The following is a 16882-nucleotide window of genomic DNA, read 5'->3' as shown; positions in this document are numbered from 1 at the left end:
ACATACCAGCGTGCACAACTTTCAGTTTAAACTTGTATGAACTGTTTTTCCTGTTAGCCCACTTTTTTATACTAACTGCTCGTCACAAATTTAATTGAATCAAGTCTTGAGGTTTCAGTGAAATTAGGCAACTGCAGCAAGATCAATGCTGATAAATAACTTTATTGCACTTAAAACTGCACATCACACAAGGGGAATCGACAGAGTTTTGTATAAGCAGTTGCCGTGACAAACCATGGCAGATTCTGCAGTTACTAACTTCATCTCAAACAAAGCAAGGCGCAATAGCGCTCAACAGAGGTGTATAACATGTTTCACTTCAGTACACGCGAACAAATAACACTGTGCATGTTTTACGACGTAAAGACGCGACAAATGGAAGCACTGGTTAGTCTGCCAGGAGAATCTGCGCCCTTGCAACAATACCCATTATTATTATGTCTGTCGGGAAGATGAGTTATTCAGGAACGACAAAGGCAGTACTGCACAGCAGACATAGCACACATAATATTCGTTTACGACTGATGTGAACTAAATGCTCAGGTTGTACCACATTCAGCTATTGGAAACTTTGGAGGGCAGTGTGGCTTTCAGGACCGAGTTTGACATTTGTAACAAACATGCCAACCGGCATGTCACCTAGCCATGCACCGCCATTGCAATAGCCACCTTAGAGCTGCTAACCATGTCACAGGGCTGCTGAAGAAAGAAGTATTCGAACTACATTCATTATGCATTTGTGCTTGGCCTGTTAAAGAACAGCACGTGCATCATGCTTCTCAGAGCTTGTGTGCTTCACCAGTCAGCAACATGAACAAACAAACATTTGAATTATCAGGCCCACTGCATTCAACGCTGCGGTCAAACCAAACCAGCTCACTACCAGTGAATTAAACTTTTGATGGTTTTAAATGTCTGTACAGGCCTAGGCATCTGCGGAGTGTCTTTTTTTTTTTTAGTAATTAGTGATGACCACTTGCACAGAAAAAATGAAATGTTTAGAAAACAGCAGACACATTAACCAAACTCTCTCATCCATGGTGAGGGCGTTACCATATCTTTCAGCAGGCACTTACAATGAAGACTGCCTACACCTTCGTAAATTGCAACCACCCCAACACGAAACAAAATCTCAAAATACGTCAACATGAGTCAGGTGTATAAAAGTAATATAGTAAAAATATTATTTGTGGCTTATGGAGAGGTGTAAATAAACTCTAGCTTTGTCCGAGCTTCAACAAAACAATGTTCTCCGGCTTGCACAGAGAAAACCGTGGCACTGTTTGACAGTAAGTGGCCATGAAGCTTTTACAGCATAATCCCTGCACTCACTTCAAACATCGAAACACTTGGAGTACATACATCTAAATGTGTTATTATTCTTACATATACAAGTAGATTACACAATTAAAACTGAGTGGATGTAAAAGCGGTGCTCATATAGCCAACAACAAAAAAGTTTGTGCAGCGAAATGTTTGCCATGTGTTCAAACTAGGGTAATGGCTGTGAATAGCACTAAAAGAAAAGTTAAAATCTCAAGCTGTTGTAAATAGAGCCTACCATTCTTTTCATTTGCGAGATCATTAAGTATTATAGCATTATTTGGTGTCCTATAATTACTGCATTTCGCAGTCATTGGTCCTCCTCTCATTGTGTAAAGATTAGTATTTTAGTCAAACACACTAAGCGAGTGATCACTGCACTGTTTAAACTTGACAGTTCAGTAACTATTTTTACTTAGATATACTTTAGTACCGCTGGGTAACTAAATTCCTTAATATGGTGTGTGTGCGATCACTTTCTTTTCTGCCATCAGAAGGATGGATGTAGCAGCGTTCAAAACTTATCAGAAAGCACTTTCTCAATACGGTCTAGCAGTATGTCGGCATGCTTCTTTTGGAAGGTTAATGCGGGCCTGATTCGAAAGCTGTGCTCTCCACATCCTCCACAGTGGATACCCTTGTGGTGCATCTCCGTAATGAATTTGTTTCGATCCTGTTCCGTCGGCAAGTCAACAGCACAGAAGGTTCCCCTGCCTCTGACATTGAAGAATGTGTTTGGGTGGCGCTTACTAATGTCCTTGAGCCCCTTTTGCATGTATTCACCCGTGTTCCGAACATTCTCAAGGAGTTTCTCGTTGTTGACAACCTTAAGAACCTCTTCGATGAGTAACAATTTAGTTGGATCTCCGACCCAAGTGTTGAAGATACGGTATGACTCCTTGGGACGGACGTGCGACTTGTAGAAGTAGCCACCGGTCAGCATCTTTTTGCTGAAGGTCACAATGTCTGGAGAGTCCTTCAGGCCCCAGTGCTGATGTGCCCAGAACTTGCCAGTGGGGCCGCAGCCAGTCTGGACCTCATCACAGATGAACAAGACGTTGTTCTTGGCTGCAAGGGCATGGAGTCTCCGGAAGAAATCATCAGAAGCGTGTCGGTCGCCCCCTTCGGCTTGGATCGGCTCAATGATGAGCCCGGCCACGGGGACGCCCTTTTTGCGGTACTCGTGAAAGAGTTCTTCGACATGTGCCAAGCTCTTGTCGTCTTCCTTCTTGTTCTCGGCCACGAAATCTTCGAGCGGGTACTTGTACTCCGGGAAGTGGGCAATGGGCCAGTCGAAGGCGGGCACGTCCAGCTTATGAATCGCCTTCGAGTGTGTGGTGCTGAGAGCGCCGAACGTGCGGCCATGGAAGGCGCCGTCGAAAGAGAGGAGCGACAGTCGCGGGCTTCCTGGAGGAATATTGTACTTGCACGTGTGCAATTCCTCTGGCGTCGGAGCCTTGCCGTCGCGCTGTCGGGCAACGTGACTGATGAAGACAGCCTTGTACGCGTTCTCGTTGGAGCAGGAGCCGCAAGCCATGGTCTGCACCTCCGACAGCCCCTGGGGTGCCACGGAGAGGAGCGCATTCTTCAGCCGCGACACCAGATCCGAGGGCGGCAGTACGCCCATCGCCGGCCGGTTGACAAAAGTGGCAACGTTTCGGGGGTCACTGACCGCAGCCACCATCGCCGGGTGGTTGTAGCCGAGCGGCAGCGACGAGATCTGCGTGTAGACGTCGAGGAAGGAGTTGCCGTCGACGTCGACCATGTAGTTGCCGGCCGATTTGGCGTAGTCCACGAAGAGCTGCACGGCACCAGCATTCTGGATGGAGTTGAGCTCGCGCTTGAGCGCATCCGACTTGGGGCCGGGAAAGGTGGGCGTCACTACGCTTGGCTCGGCCGGTTCGGCGACCGCGGAAGCGGACGCGAGCCTCCGCCGCGCGGCATCGGTCCAAGCCGCGCGAAGAGCGCGAGCTGCGCCTACGCCTCGTAGCATCCTCTTTGGAGTTGCCGCGCGCGCTTGGGCGAAACGCAATGCGCAGAGTCCCTCCTTATCGCCGCTGCGACCAAACGGCGGCGAGCAGTGCTGATGCCGAGACTTCTACTGTTTCACGGCTTCGGCGCGGTTTCTCTCTCGAGGCGGTCGCTTCTGGCTCGTATCCGCGGTGGCGGGGCGTGTACTGAGAAACACACTCGGGCCGTCGACTGCCCGCTGCTGCTCCGCTGCCGCCGCGGCGCAATTTGAAGCCAAGGACGTCCGCATAGGAGCGGCTTGGCGCTGCGGTCGCCAAGGGTCGCGCGCCCGAGGGCGACGTCGGCATCGTTTTTCATCGTGCGCGCTATGGTGTGCGCTTCTTTGAATTACCAAGGCTGCTGTGCGCGCGTATTTAGTGCCGTGCGCAGCGCGTGCGACCACGGCCGTTTTAATCCACGCCGTTACAGCGGCGCAACGACCTCGAGCCGTGCTCTGCAGAGCGCGTCAAGTCAAGTTGCGATACAGCCAGCACCCGTTGGAAGACGAACCGCCATTCCCTTCGCCCCGTATAATTCAAGTGACCTGTAGAAACTCCTTCACATAGCCCGACAGCGCTTTGTAGTGATTTCTCCGTTCCCATAAGCACATGTGACGGACGCTGCAGGAATTCGATCCCGCACCTCACGTACTGTGAAGCTGTATACTTCGTTCACCTTGCCCACAGTTTCTCTCATCCTTGAAAATTTTTGAAATCGCTTTAACTTTCCCGGTTTTCCCGCATTCTCCGAGCAGCGTCGGGTTACAGCAAACACCTACGCCACCTTTACTGTGGCCCGAGCTGCACCGATGAAAACACGCAGCTTTTGTTTCGTGTGGCTTGCGTGTACCTGTACAGCGGTGTTTGTAGAGTGACAACTGAGCTCTGGAATTAGATGTAGCAGATGGCAAACGCTTGCGGCGTTTTGTTTTATAATGGACTTCCTACTGCGCTGTGGGAAAAAGAAAAAGAAACGTTCTATACCGTAAAAAAAAAAATTTGCTGACAATATATGTAGTATGGCATGCTGCGAAAAAGTAGTCAGGCTCTTCTACACATGGACATAAACGTGGCGCAAGGCACTCATACACCACTGACTCATACGTCACTGAGACCGTAAAGCATGTTCGATTTTATGACGTACCCTCCGCAGCAGCGCGAAGCGTTCAACAATTTGTTCTGTTATATTCAAGTCGTTGACCTTCTCGATTTTTGTTAAAACTACGATTTTTGTTTCTGAATCTCAGTAGTTGCCTTCCAAAGTTCATGATCACCACTTGAACTTTTTATGCACTCTTCCTCTTTCATTCCTTGCTCGTTTGGGCCAATTTCTCCTAAATCTCACCTCACAGCAGACAGAGGCATGTCGGCTGTTCTAAAAGCGCCGGCTAAAATCTGATCTTCACCAAACCCTACCTCCTCTGTCAGGAATTGTGAAGAAAAAAATCGGCCCGTCTTTAGACCTGCAGGAGAACCTGCACCCGTACCTCCTTTTGCGTAGAAGAAAGCTTCATAGAGCTGTGTTCTATGACAAGTGGCAGTCCTTTAGTTGTAAACCTTATCTCGCTGTATCCGTACTCGTTTATGGTCAAGCTGCTCTAGGAGCGAATTACGTTGTTTTCGTCATTCACTGCTTTACATATACCTACTTACGGACGTCGTGATTTGACGTCCATGCAGTAATTGATTTATTGTCCATCTTTTCATAGTTCCATTATCCTCTCCTTTACTTTTCCTTCAGAGCATCGGTGCGCCGCTACTTTTCTGTTTGCTGCTATAAGTGTGCATTTTTGAAATTTCTTGGGGGCCTTGGTGTCACATTGTACATTTCACCGAATCCTGCGTTAAATTCTTGGCCATTGAGAATGTTACCCAAGTGTGGCGGTCAGGGGGGTGCTTTTCAGTTACTGTCGCTTTTTTTTTTACCTGGTGAATGGCACGAATCCAAAGAAGCTTTTTTTCGCGCATATTTCCTGCGAGTGGTGATATGGTGATATGTGCAGCCTTTGTCAAAAGTATACAACCCAAGGTGTCTGCTTCTGAGCCTTGCTGCGCAGCTCCACTTGTATACTCGTGGACCCTAAACTCACTAAGGGGAGGAACTCAAGTCCTCAACCCTCCCAAGCTTACGACTGTCAGACGTGATTAAGAGCCGTGGTACACGGCTTGGAAGCAAACTCCTTGGGCTGTATATTTTTGATAAAGACTGTACTCTACACAGTATAGGAACACATGCCCGTGGTGCGGGGCAACCCCTACGCTTTACCATATAACCTGGGAGTGTAAGCGAACCACACGTTCCACCAACACGAAACCGCGAGTGCGGAGAAGTGGGAGAGCCGGCTGACCAGCTGCGAGCTCGCCGCCCAAAGGGCAATGGTGCAGCACGCAGGCAAAGCAGCGCGACTCAGTGGAGCCCTGGACTAGGGGCCCAACCCTGCTTTGAAGGTCAAGAGTCTACAGCGATGAAGATGAAGACCGAACGCTAAGCACTTAATGGACCAAGTAAATTTTTTCTCTCTTTCTCTCTTAGTGAAAGTGCAACGTGGCACCCGACTGCTCAGTATTGTGCCCCGAGCCATAAAGAAGCGGGGTATAGGTGCGTGTGGGCTACGAGCTTAGACCTCGTGGAAAAAAAAATACCTCGTAAGCTCACTGTGGTGCCTTCCTTTTCGTCACGTCTTCAATTCCGAGAAGTCGCGGTATTTAATGCCTAATCCGCCTCCTTATTACGCGCATGGCAATGTTCCGCACCTCTTCAGACCTCAGGTGCCACGTGGAAATTAGAAGAAGGCACGTGGCCGATAAACAAGCACCTGTGTCGACTAACTCGCTCTCCTAAGTCTCAGCATTACTAGGAGTTGTAAGAGAACGAGGAGTAAGTATAGCAGTGGCACGGGCTATAGTAGCAGCAGAAGCGGGATGGCAGTGGTATCAGTAAGCAGTGTCTGAAGACCTGTGTCCATTCTCTTTTGCTATTAGTCACGGTAGTAGTACCTGGAAGAGCATTAACGATATGAGTAATGGCATCAGCAGTAGTTGTAGTGATGCGAGCAGCAGTAGCTCCGTTAACTTTATCGCATGCGGGAGGTGCGGGGCTCGATCCCCAGTGCCGCCGGACACCCACCGGTGATGACATGGGTACAAGCTTTCCCCTGGCCTGGTGCTCGGCTTAATCAGGGTGAAATGCTCGAGAAAGGGGTCTTTGAGCCCACCTTGAGCAAACAAAAATATCTTGCGCCATGGCGCTATTTGACCTCAGATGCTCTTGATCCATAAAAATTCATCAACATCATCATCACCATTAGCTAGCAGTCATAGCAGTATAGCAGTCATGCCAGAAATGTAGAAAGTTGTAGTAGTGATAGTAGTAGCAGTATTAAATCTTAGTAATGATATCAGCTGCCAGTAGCACGGAACGGTAATCGGCGAGGGAGGTGGTCTGTCGCTGTTTTCGAGGCCCATATGAGGTCTCTCAGCTCGATATCAGCCTAATCCACATGTGGGTCGTCAAAAAAAAAAAATCACTCACTCATCCATTCACTCTCTTGGAGTGATCCAGGCTTAACTGCTTTGTCTCTCGGCATCGTGTACTAATGTCGGACAATATTACTTGACGATGAGTCAAACTTCAAAATGCCATTTCTGCTGCTGAAACGCTCGGTCTGTACCCGAAGGAACACACACGCAAGATATAGGTTTGAAGATGATTGCGAAACAACGTAGGAGCGCAGAAGCACTTTTTTTTTTCCTGAAAAATGTGGCGTCTCGCGTGCTAAAGACTTTAGCACCTTTTCGAAGCAATTACGTCCCCGATGTAGAAGTTGATACCACGTGCATTTCACCCCAGTGAACTTATCAAGTACGAAGTAAACCGTATGCGACTGCGCGCGATATCTCCGACAGTACATGCAGTCGGATAAGTTTCTTCGCTATCTGTATGCCGTGCCTTCCAGCTGCCTCGGCGCAAGATCTGTGTAGCTTCAAAGGCCAAGTTATCAGCCCTCTGAGGGCAAGTACGATTCACTTTATATATAAGTGCTTGTGTGGGGGTGTTGAGGGCGGCGGTGGGGGAGAGGGGGGAATTTTGTGTTCTTGCTGACACCAGATTATTATTGTGCTGAAAGGGCCACTTGGCGCGCTGTTGAACTCATTTCGATAGCCGCCGTGGTGGCTCGCTGGTTATGGTGCTCGGCTGCTGGCCCGACAGACGCGGCTTCGATGCCGGCCGCGGCGGTCGACTTTCGATGGAGGCGAAAGGCTAGACGCCCGTGTACGCGGGCCGACTTTCGATGGAGGCGAAAGGCTAGACGCCCGTGTACTGTGAGATGTCAGTGCACGTTAAAGAACCTCAGCGGGTCTAAATTAATCAGAGCCCTCCACTACGGCGTCCCTCATAGCGCGAGTCTCTTTGGGACGTTAAACACCCACAAACCAAACCTAATGCATTTCGTATGGCGAATTGCAAGGACATTGTGGTCGGATCCATGCTGCACAGAACAACGCCTAACGAACAATGTTCATCACCTTAACGAAAGAGAGTATAAACGGTGCAGTAAGCCTTCTATCCACAAGCACGACAACATTGAAAAAGTTCTATTGTCAGATAAAACTATAGAGCAAAGCGGATTTTTCCTGTCAAAGGACCCCCTTCCATCATCCTATGGGCTCGACCGATTCTCACACAAGGATCGTCGTGACAATGCAGGGTGCAGGGAGGGGACTATCCCCGAGCATGGAAGGAGGGGCCTATCCCCTTTCGTCGGCCACTCTCTGCATTGTCACGCTAGCAGGCGCATAGGTATGAGGAGCATAGAGGATGTTTTTTTTAATTTGTATTTTTTATCAATGGGATATCAATAAAAGCAGAAGAAGAAAACAACCACACGCCGTTGCACTGCACATAAATACTCCCGAAAGCAGATTGGACAGCCGTCGCCGTAGCTGATTTAGTCATCATCATCACCAGCCTTACTACACCCACTGCACGGCAAAGGCCTCTCTCATGTCTCTCCAATTAACCCTATCCTATCTGATTTAGTAGAGCACGTCAGACGCGAAATTCCGAGGTCGTGGCTTCGGATACAACCGTGACACATGGTTGTTTCTTTCTGCTTTTATTAATATCCAATTGATGGAAAACTACAAAATAAAAAAGGCATCCCCCATGCTCCTTGGTTTCCGTCAGGCATGCCATATCGAGCACCTGTTTTCTCTACACTGTACACATTGGCAGCATAGCCCTCTTTCGTCGAAAAATTAATGGTATGCGTGCATGTGTGCGTTAGATTGTTGCCACAAGACAAATAAAGAGGCCTTACCTAAACACGAAGAGGTCCACGCGTCGAATGATGAAGTCCAGGAGGAGCTTTTCATGCATAAAGTTAGACCATGTTGCTCCCAAGCGCTCAACTCGGGTTGGTCTCACTGCAGGCAAATCAGGTGGTGTACGTCCACGTCTATGCCGCTGCAAGGACACAGATGGCTTTCAGGGCGGTTAAACTAGCGTCGGAAGTAAGGGTAGTATCGAGGGATCGCCACAGTTAAGGCGACCACAGCTGAAATACTCCGAAACGCGACCTCCTCTGCCCTTGTAATAGCTCACACGGAAGGATTAGATACAGCAAATACACGCTGCGCTCTACAGGGTTGATGTCTCATCAGAAGGAGGCTGACATCATCCGGACTCAGGGGTTCAAAATGTGACGAGGTGAGTGACGTGTCGCTGAATCTGCCTGGTTTTGTGAACTAAGAATATCACGTGAAACCGACTTGACTTGGATGGATTGCGTGTGAGCCGCGAAGCGATGAATGTTTAGCAAAACCTCCGTCGGCGAGTGACGCATCAAAGTAGAGTGCGCATCGTTAAAGGCGCCTGTGCGGATCGCGATCGGTCCGGGGAAGTAGCAGGGAACCATGGCTACAGAAGAAACTATAGCGGCTCGCACATAGCAAGCCGATTATCTCTCTCATCTAGGTAGGCGTCGGGTTAGAGGCTGAATACGATAGGATAGTGAATCGCAGTTAATTCTTGTGGCGGTGCCCCCCGGCTGCTGACATCGACATGGAGAAAAAATGGAGCCAGGAGGGAAAACGTTACTCGAAAATGAGTGGGCGAACCAAGACACAGCGTGATTTCACTTTTGCTACGAAGGTTCGTGGGCGTCGTGTCACCGCCGGTACAGACCAATGACATCTGTGTCATCCTCACCCCATGATCGTACCTATTTTACCGGTAGGCCGTGTGGTTAGACAGGAGAGCACGACGACCCCGTCGGAGGAAGCGCCATAAGCCCCCCCCCCCCCCCCCCCCCCCCCTGCAGTTGGAGCTTCTAAGTGACCGAGCACCTGCAGGGCTGTCGGTGTAGGATATCTGTACCATTTGTGCAGGTGGGTTCCCGTCGGGTGCACCCAGATGGTGTGCCCTCCCACAGGCCTGGCCGGTTGGTCTGAGACTTGTGGGCCTCCTGTGGTGTAGGCTTGAACGGGTTCCGAGCGTTGCGGCCCCACACAAAAGGTCGGGCGCCAGACCGGGCGCTTGCTTGCGCTTATTTTGCCGGTAGGTATCCGGCGACACTCATAGAAGGTTTTTCCCATGGCTGTGGCGGACGCTCCACGATGATGGCGTTAATTGGGAAGCGGCGCCCAGTGTCCCCTTTTGTAACGGTGCTCAGAGCCACTATAGGCTCCTTTCCGAGACGTGACCCTTCAGTAGGCTGAGCACCAAGCCAGGGACGTCTCAAAGCCACTAGAAAAACCGGTGGGTACACGGCGGCACTGGGTGATCGAGCCCAGCACCTTCAGAATGCGAGGCGATTGGTCTACCACAAGGTTACCACTTGGGCGGCCTCCTTCCAGGCCTATGCAATAAAGGAAAAAAAAGCTTTAGTGGGCTTGTAGTAGAGCATCCGCCTCGCATTCGGAAGGCGCTGGGTTCGATTCCCAGTGCCGCTGGGTACCCACCCGGGGATACAATGGGTACAAGCGTTCCCCTGGCCTGGAGGTAGGTTTTTTTGGGTGAATGCTTGTTATTAAAAAGGGGGGGGCCACAATGGGCTATACCGCACAAGACGGATTCCGGTCTCTCGCGGATTTCAGGCATTTCACCCCAGAACAGGTATAGCGTCAGGCAGGGGGAAATTGTGTGCCCATTAGAAAATCAGTAAGTACCCGACCGCACTAGGGATCGAACCCAGCACCTCCCGAACGCGAAGCGGGTGCTCTACCACAAGACCGCTGCTTCGGACCGTGGAAATAGGCAACATTTATCCGACATTTTCACTGCCTAGGCATTACAGGTTTCGAGACAACTACCTCCCCTATGCCCACCTGTTCCATCCACGCAGCTGGTTAAGTGGAAGCACTTGGCCGCAGAAATAAAAGTGGGGCCTGGTTCGCGTGTAGATAATGAAAAAACGGGGTCAGGAACCTAGTTCCCATCGCTCTTATCTTTTGATAGGAGCAGGGGATGCTCGTATAGAGAGGTTATACGACACACCCGTGCTTGGGGCGCGCGTTATCGAATCGCGTTAACGGCGCCTGTCTGCGCCCTGTCGCGCTCTACGCAGAAACGCATACTCGTGTCTGGATAACGACTAACAACCTCACATAAAAAAGGCATGTGCAGGAGGGGGGCTGTTTCATGCGGCATACCGAGACACCTGTACGCCACTGTGCATATGTAAGTTCTGCGTATACGCTGCAAAAGTTTACACACCCAAGCGCAGGAAAAGAAAAAAAGAGCTGATGCCTCAGCGCTATTGCTGACCATGTAACAGTGAGCACGGCCACTGACGACATCGTTTTGAAAGGAGAACTGAAAAATTGGCATCGCCATTTTTGCACTCCACCTCTGCAAGGTAACTAACGGTGGCGGATTAAACCGACGCCACGCAGCCGCGAGGGGTAGGCCGCCTAGAGTTTGCTATGACATGTAACACGATTAATATTTATGCGTGTCCATGAGCAAGAGGCCAATGTCGCCACGTCGATGCCGCGCGGTATACATGTGCAACATACACCAAGGTTGACACTGAGGAAGCTGTCATCGGCACAGATCTAGTGGAATATCAGAAGGGCGTGCTGTCGGGCTAGTTGCTGTTGTTTTAGCTAAAGAAATTAGTACAAACATAGAGACAAACGACAAGAGAGGAGGGACATACGACGATTAACAAGCGGTTAACAATTGTGGAATATGTCGACGGCTACAAGGAGTCCACCGATCTTCGTCGTCGCAACTCAAATCATGATGTGTCCTTCCTTAGTTGCCGCATTGTTTCTTTATCTGAGTCCTGGAGGACCAAGCTAATACATCAGCAGGGCTGGAGATGTTGCGGTTATAAGCGCTGTTATTATAACCAAGTCTGGGCGACAGCCTTTTGATGTGGACAGGGGCGGGTAAGGTAGTCGGAAATGAAGTGTCCTGCATGGTAAAGGAGTCTTGGGAGGTGTGGTCTGGTTGTTGCGTGCCAGACATATGTCTTCAAGGGGGGAATTAGACACCAAATTATGAACCGATAGCTGGATGAATTTTTTGCCGACTGCGCGGCGTCGTCGTTGTCAGCGTCGTTACTAAATATGGAGACATCAGTAAACAAGGATAATCGCCTCCGAAAGGCAAGAAATAACTTAATTTCTTCTCCCATGGAATTTCAGTTATCCTCCGAAGGACAAATAATTAACAACTGAATTTCTTCTCTCATGTAATTTCAATCTGTTTCAGCAGGCGAACGGAGGTTGGAACGCCACAAGCAGGTTTGAGATCATGAGAGGCATGCAGAAACTGCGATTTGATGCATCCGTTTGTTCACTCGTTATTATGCCCGCTATCGGGAAGGGCTATAGTGCTGGGGTTTTAGCAAATTATAACGAAAAAGCAGGGATTAAATTGCAGTTTCGCGTGCTTCACGCGGTCCAAAACTTAATAGCGTCGTCACATTCACCGTGCGGCTGCTGATACCGAAACTACATGGAATAAGAAATTGACACATTAATTATTGACCCGGCGTAGGCCACGGCAAGAACAGTTTTTACTATCGTTTCACCCATAACTGCAAATAAAAATCCGCAAACGAAACATTTGGTCTCTCTACCCGTTTCAACGACGCTGCGGTTATTGCTCAGGTGATGATGGTGACCGCTAAAGCTGGCTAAGATGACTTCTGCTCGGGACCTGACATCTGATAAAGAGGTCTTCAGCTGTTCGGAGCAGCAATCGTAAGCATTGTCCGTGTCTTGTGTTTCTCTTCGTACAGCTGCAGGCGAGTTACACGGGCCGAATCAATGGTGTTGATGGAGATAGTAGAAATAGCAGTGATAGTAGCTGCAGGCAGATACAGCAGGAGCGAATGGAACTGCAAGCGTTTCTTTGCATAGCGGAAAACGCTGCGTGGGAGTTTGCCGTCTTTCTTTTTTTTTCGAACATCTTCCTGTTTCCCCCTCCATGCTCAAACCGGCAAAAAAAGAAATAAAAACGAATTCAGGAACTACATTGAGTTCTCTGTTGAAATGTCAACAAGGACTCCGAGCAATATGCGCGTTTTTCTTCTGTTTATTTTGGCCCGTTGTATTTTTTTTTTGTACCGCAGGAAGGGCAGGCATGTGCATCGCGCGCAGATGTCGAGATCCGCCGCATGGAACATCCCTTTATGCAAGTACCATTTATGCGAGGCTGTTAACCCTTATCTCTCCGCGAGTGCGCGTATCTGCGCCTCGCGAAGAAGGGTACTGGCAGGTGTACCCATGCAGTCGTGCACATTCTTTAACGCGCGTGCCTTCCATGTGCACACATCGTGCTGACACGAAAGACTGCACGGACAACGAAAGATGTGACTATTGTGACCTCCCTCCTTCACACACGCAAAAAAAAAAAACAGAAAAATGTTTGCTTTTCGCTGTTTAGCGAAAATTTCATACGTGAGCTTTATTCAAAATGCATTTCTCATGTCTCCGCGTTCCCATGACCATACACAAGTCTCGCAGCTGTAGGCTGAAAAGTTTCTCTCTGACTTTTCTCAATGCCCTGTGATAGGGGTTCTGTACGCTTTGAGAAATATGCAGCAAGGTCAATGCATGCAAATTGAATTGAATACATGCGTGACAGGATGTATATTCAAATCCAAATTACAAATAATCTTGTGGTGAAGCACAAAAAATCTTGTAAGTTATTTAGCAGCAGAGAGCGAGAAGACGATTTTGACCAGACAGCCAGTTTTGGAAAGCTGCACAGAGCGCCCTTAGCGCTACGTTATTCTTGAAAAGGCTACTGCGAGGGAGCACAGTTGAGCATTCTCTGCATATGAACGGCACTTATGCTGCAGAACGGATGCATTTTGTTCAAATGCCACGAAACAAGGCGGTGCATATTATGATACACAGTACAAATATTCGACGAAAGTTCGTCTGGTCAGGCATGATATTGAATAAGTTGAAGGTCATTGACCGTGTCAAAAGTTTACAATTCGATGTTTCGCAACCGTACGGGTTCTTTGCTCACCGAGGTGGCCAATGTTCAGTAGCCCTTAAAGTATCTAGTACGGGATGTAATGAGCGGAAGTACATTGCTGGCAGATTTCAATTGGTCCTATTCATAGCGTTAGTAGTTGCCTGAATGATCAAAGATTGCAGTAGCAGCTCTGATGACACGTTTTTCTTTTTAGCTATGACAGCGTTCGACGCTTGATTGCCATTTGCAACGTTATGTATGTACTCTTGCAACCGTCTCGGAAACTTGTCGGTTTTGCCGATGTAAACATCGTTGCAGTCAGCGCATGAAATTCTGTATACATGTCGTTGGGCAAGCGATCGTTCACGTTTATTAACTTGCTTCGAACCTTGCATGCATGTGCGACACGTAGATTATACTTTGAAAATACGCACGCTATGGCTTCGCTTACTCCGAGAACATGCAGAACTGCTGCTCGGGTTTTGAATGTACAAAATGGCGACAATCACAGTTCCTGAGCACAAGGCTACAGTGGCAAGAGACCAGCGGCGCACGTTGTACGCTTATCTGCTTTCGGTGCTCAAACACACTTCTCGGCTGGGCTTCGCGGGTCTAACGAGGGTATAACAGTAGCATCCTACTATGCGCTCATATATTAGGCTGGAACTTTTTTGTGGAAGTACCACGCGAAACCCCCTAAAGGTCCGATATGGACTGCATAAATAGAACCGTCCACCTGGCTTCTCAAAGAGCCACCTGTTAACCCGCGTCTGCGTGTGGTTCAGCAGTCTAAGGTCGCGCTTATTCTAATATCGATTATCTTATAAATACCTTGTAAGCAACTTTCCATAGCTGAGTGAACTGAGGAAATGAAAAACGATAGGTTTAACATTAAGAGACAGGAAGAGAGTCGAGTGTTGGGTAGCAAATGCGGGAAATGGAATCCTATAGTCTAAATTAAGAAGAAGAATTGGTCATGGGCAAAGCATGTATTGCGAAGGCAAGATCACCGGAGGTCCTTTAAGGTAAGTACTATTAAGTGGATTTAGTAAAATAATAATAAAAAGGAAGGATAAGATTTTTGCTAGCCCCGACATCTGCCATCGGTACTGAAGCACCTGAGCTGGGGCAGCGGAAATAAAGGATAGCAGGCGGAATTGAGAAATCAAATTAAAGAAGTGAGCGGACAGGAAGAGAGGATATGGGGAGAGGTAATATATACAAACTACTTACATAGTAAGAAATGTGTCCAGGTCGCGCGAGTGATTAGTGCATGATAGAGCAATAAAAACACGCGCACAGCACTATGTTGACTACAACTGGAGTGGGGCGTCCAGTTGTTAATCGTCCAAGGTAGAACTCGCGGAGCGTTCGGTCACTGCGTGTAACTACCTATCGGAGCTGTCGGAGAACAGACGGGACGTCAAGCCTGTCTGTTCGAGGAACGCACAGAGGCTCACCAAGGTTCGCTCACGTGTGCGCGCACTGCCCAGGGGCCACAATAGCGTCTTGAGGGAGTCTGGTTGTATGCCCTGCGCCCTATAGACCGCGAGCATATCGCGACGAGCATCGGCGAACGCGGCACAGTGAAGGAGAAGGTGCTCCAGTGTTTCCACTGCACCGCACCCGTCACACACATCACTCGTCGCGATTCCGTGACGCTCCCGTCGTTCCCCGGGCCACCCACAGCCAATGCGCGCGCGGAGGATCATTACGTGTTGCGACCGCGTAAGTGCGCGGCAGCCGGTGATGCTGTCGATGCGCTCACCTCCTGCGATGCGTGGGTCGGGGTGCTGCTTTCGGAGATGGCAAAAACCTTTAAGGTAAACACAGTGGATTCGGAGAGATGGAAATAGTCGCAGGAGCCGGCAGAGAGTCTGGTGGACTGATGAGATCGGGTATTTTTTCGGGTAAGTCAAATAATAATTAAATAGGAAAATAAAGTAGAAGACATCATGAAATTGAATGAAAGAAAAACACTGAAAGATAGGCAAGGGAATCTGCCAGTAGCTTCTATGTAATCGTCTCAAGGCCTTAATTAGATCTTATTTTATCGGCAGAAGGAAGTAATGATGTTACAGGAGAAAGCACCTTTGCGGTCCTTGCAAATACTTTCAATTGTTTGTGTTCTCGCTGTTACAAGGGCGCATCATACAGTCCAAACACGTGATGTGCCACCAAATATTTAAATAGGAAAATTTGGACGAATGGCCGAAGCAGGCAAGAAAGAGGAAATCGAGTTCGAGGAGGAGGTGGGTGTAAAGATCCATCCTTTTCTCAAGCGGCAATTACCCTAGTGCAACAGCATACACAAACCTAATCGGCACGCATACTGACCTTCCAGCATTTTCTGAGGCTTGATATCGACATGCCTATCAGATAAGTTTTTCTCAGCAGAAAATCTTACAGCCGCAGCGGTGCAGAGTACATTGTCCACAATTGATGCGGTTAGCGTCGTGTGTTGTAACCGAAGACATTGGCGTTTTTCTCGTGTCGGGTGAAGATGATGAGAATGCTAGAAGCTTCAAGCGAGCTGGAAGCGGGAAATCACAACCATGCACCCAATCTAGCCTTGTGACAGAGGTGAGTATGCGGCCGACTAGCGACTGAAGTTTGGCCGTGGATTGAGTGCTTAAAAGAATGCTGTCTGTTTAGTTGCGTGACCAGGCTCGCTTTAGGCCAGTAGTCCCTTATATGGACGCTCTCGCATTGTGTTGGTATGTGGAGTCCTGTCTGGTACGTCAATTTATCCGAATAGTTTTGTGGGGTGCCCAGCAGGATGCCTGGTGTGACCATGCGGTTCTGAGCATGAGAGCTCTAAACAATGTTCAGGTGCGGGCAGAAGTAAATGGAGCACAGTGCGACTTTCTAAAGCTTATGTCTTACGTGGTGGATGTAGCGTGGTATATCATGCGCAAGCTGCTAGTGATAACTGCTGTGGTTGTTTGTGGACACACAATGCTGTCAGTTTCACGCGGGGGCAGGCAGGGTTACACTTACGACAAAGTAATGTACTGAGTTTGCTTTTGTTCGCGCCTGTACCGTATGAAGTTGTTATGCAGATAGGCCCGGAAGTGGCAGCTCTTGTTTGGAGAGGTTGGAAGCT

General features: G+C 48.9%; 1 protein-coding gene across 1 annotated transcript; it reads right to left on the bottom strand.

The window, feature by feature from the left end:
- Positions 1 to 142: 142 nt before the first annotated feature.
- Positions 143 to 3770, bottom strand: Gabat (4-aminobutyrate aminotransferase). Its single transcript, XM_077644246.1, has one exon. The coding sequence runs from the start codon at positions 3314 to 3316 to the stop codon at positions 1838 to 1840; it is 1479 nt and encodes a 492-aa protein (XP_077500372.1). The 5' UTR covers positions 3317 to 3770; the 3' UTR covers positions 143 to 1837.
- Positions 3771 to 16882: the final 13112 nt, after the last annotated feature.

The sequence above is a fragment of the Amblyomma americanum genome, chromosome 11 (genome assembly GCF_052857255.1).
Source record: "Amblyomma americanum isolate KBUSLIRL-KWMA chromosome 11, ASM5285725v1, whole genome shotgun sequence".
NCBI classification, from domain to species: Eukaryota; Metazoa; Arthropoda; class Arachnida; order Ixodida; family Ixodidae; genus Amblyomma; species Amblyomma americanum.
The sequence above is the reverse complement of the archived record's forward strand: the minus strand, read 5'-3'. Positions and strand labels throughout refer to the sequence as shown.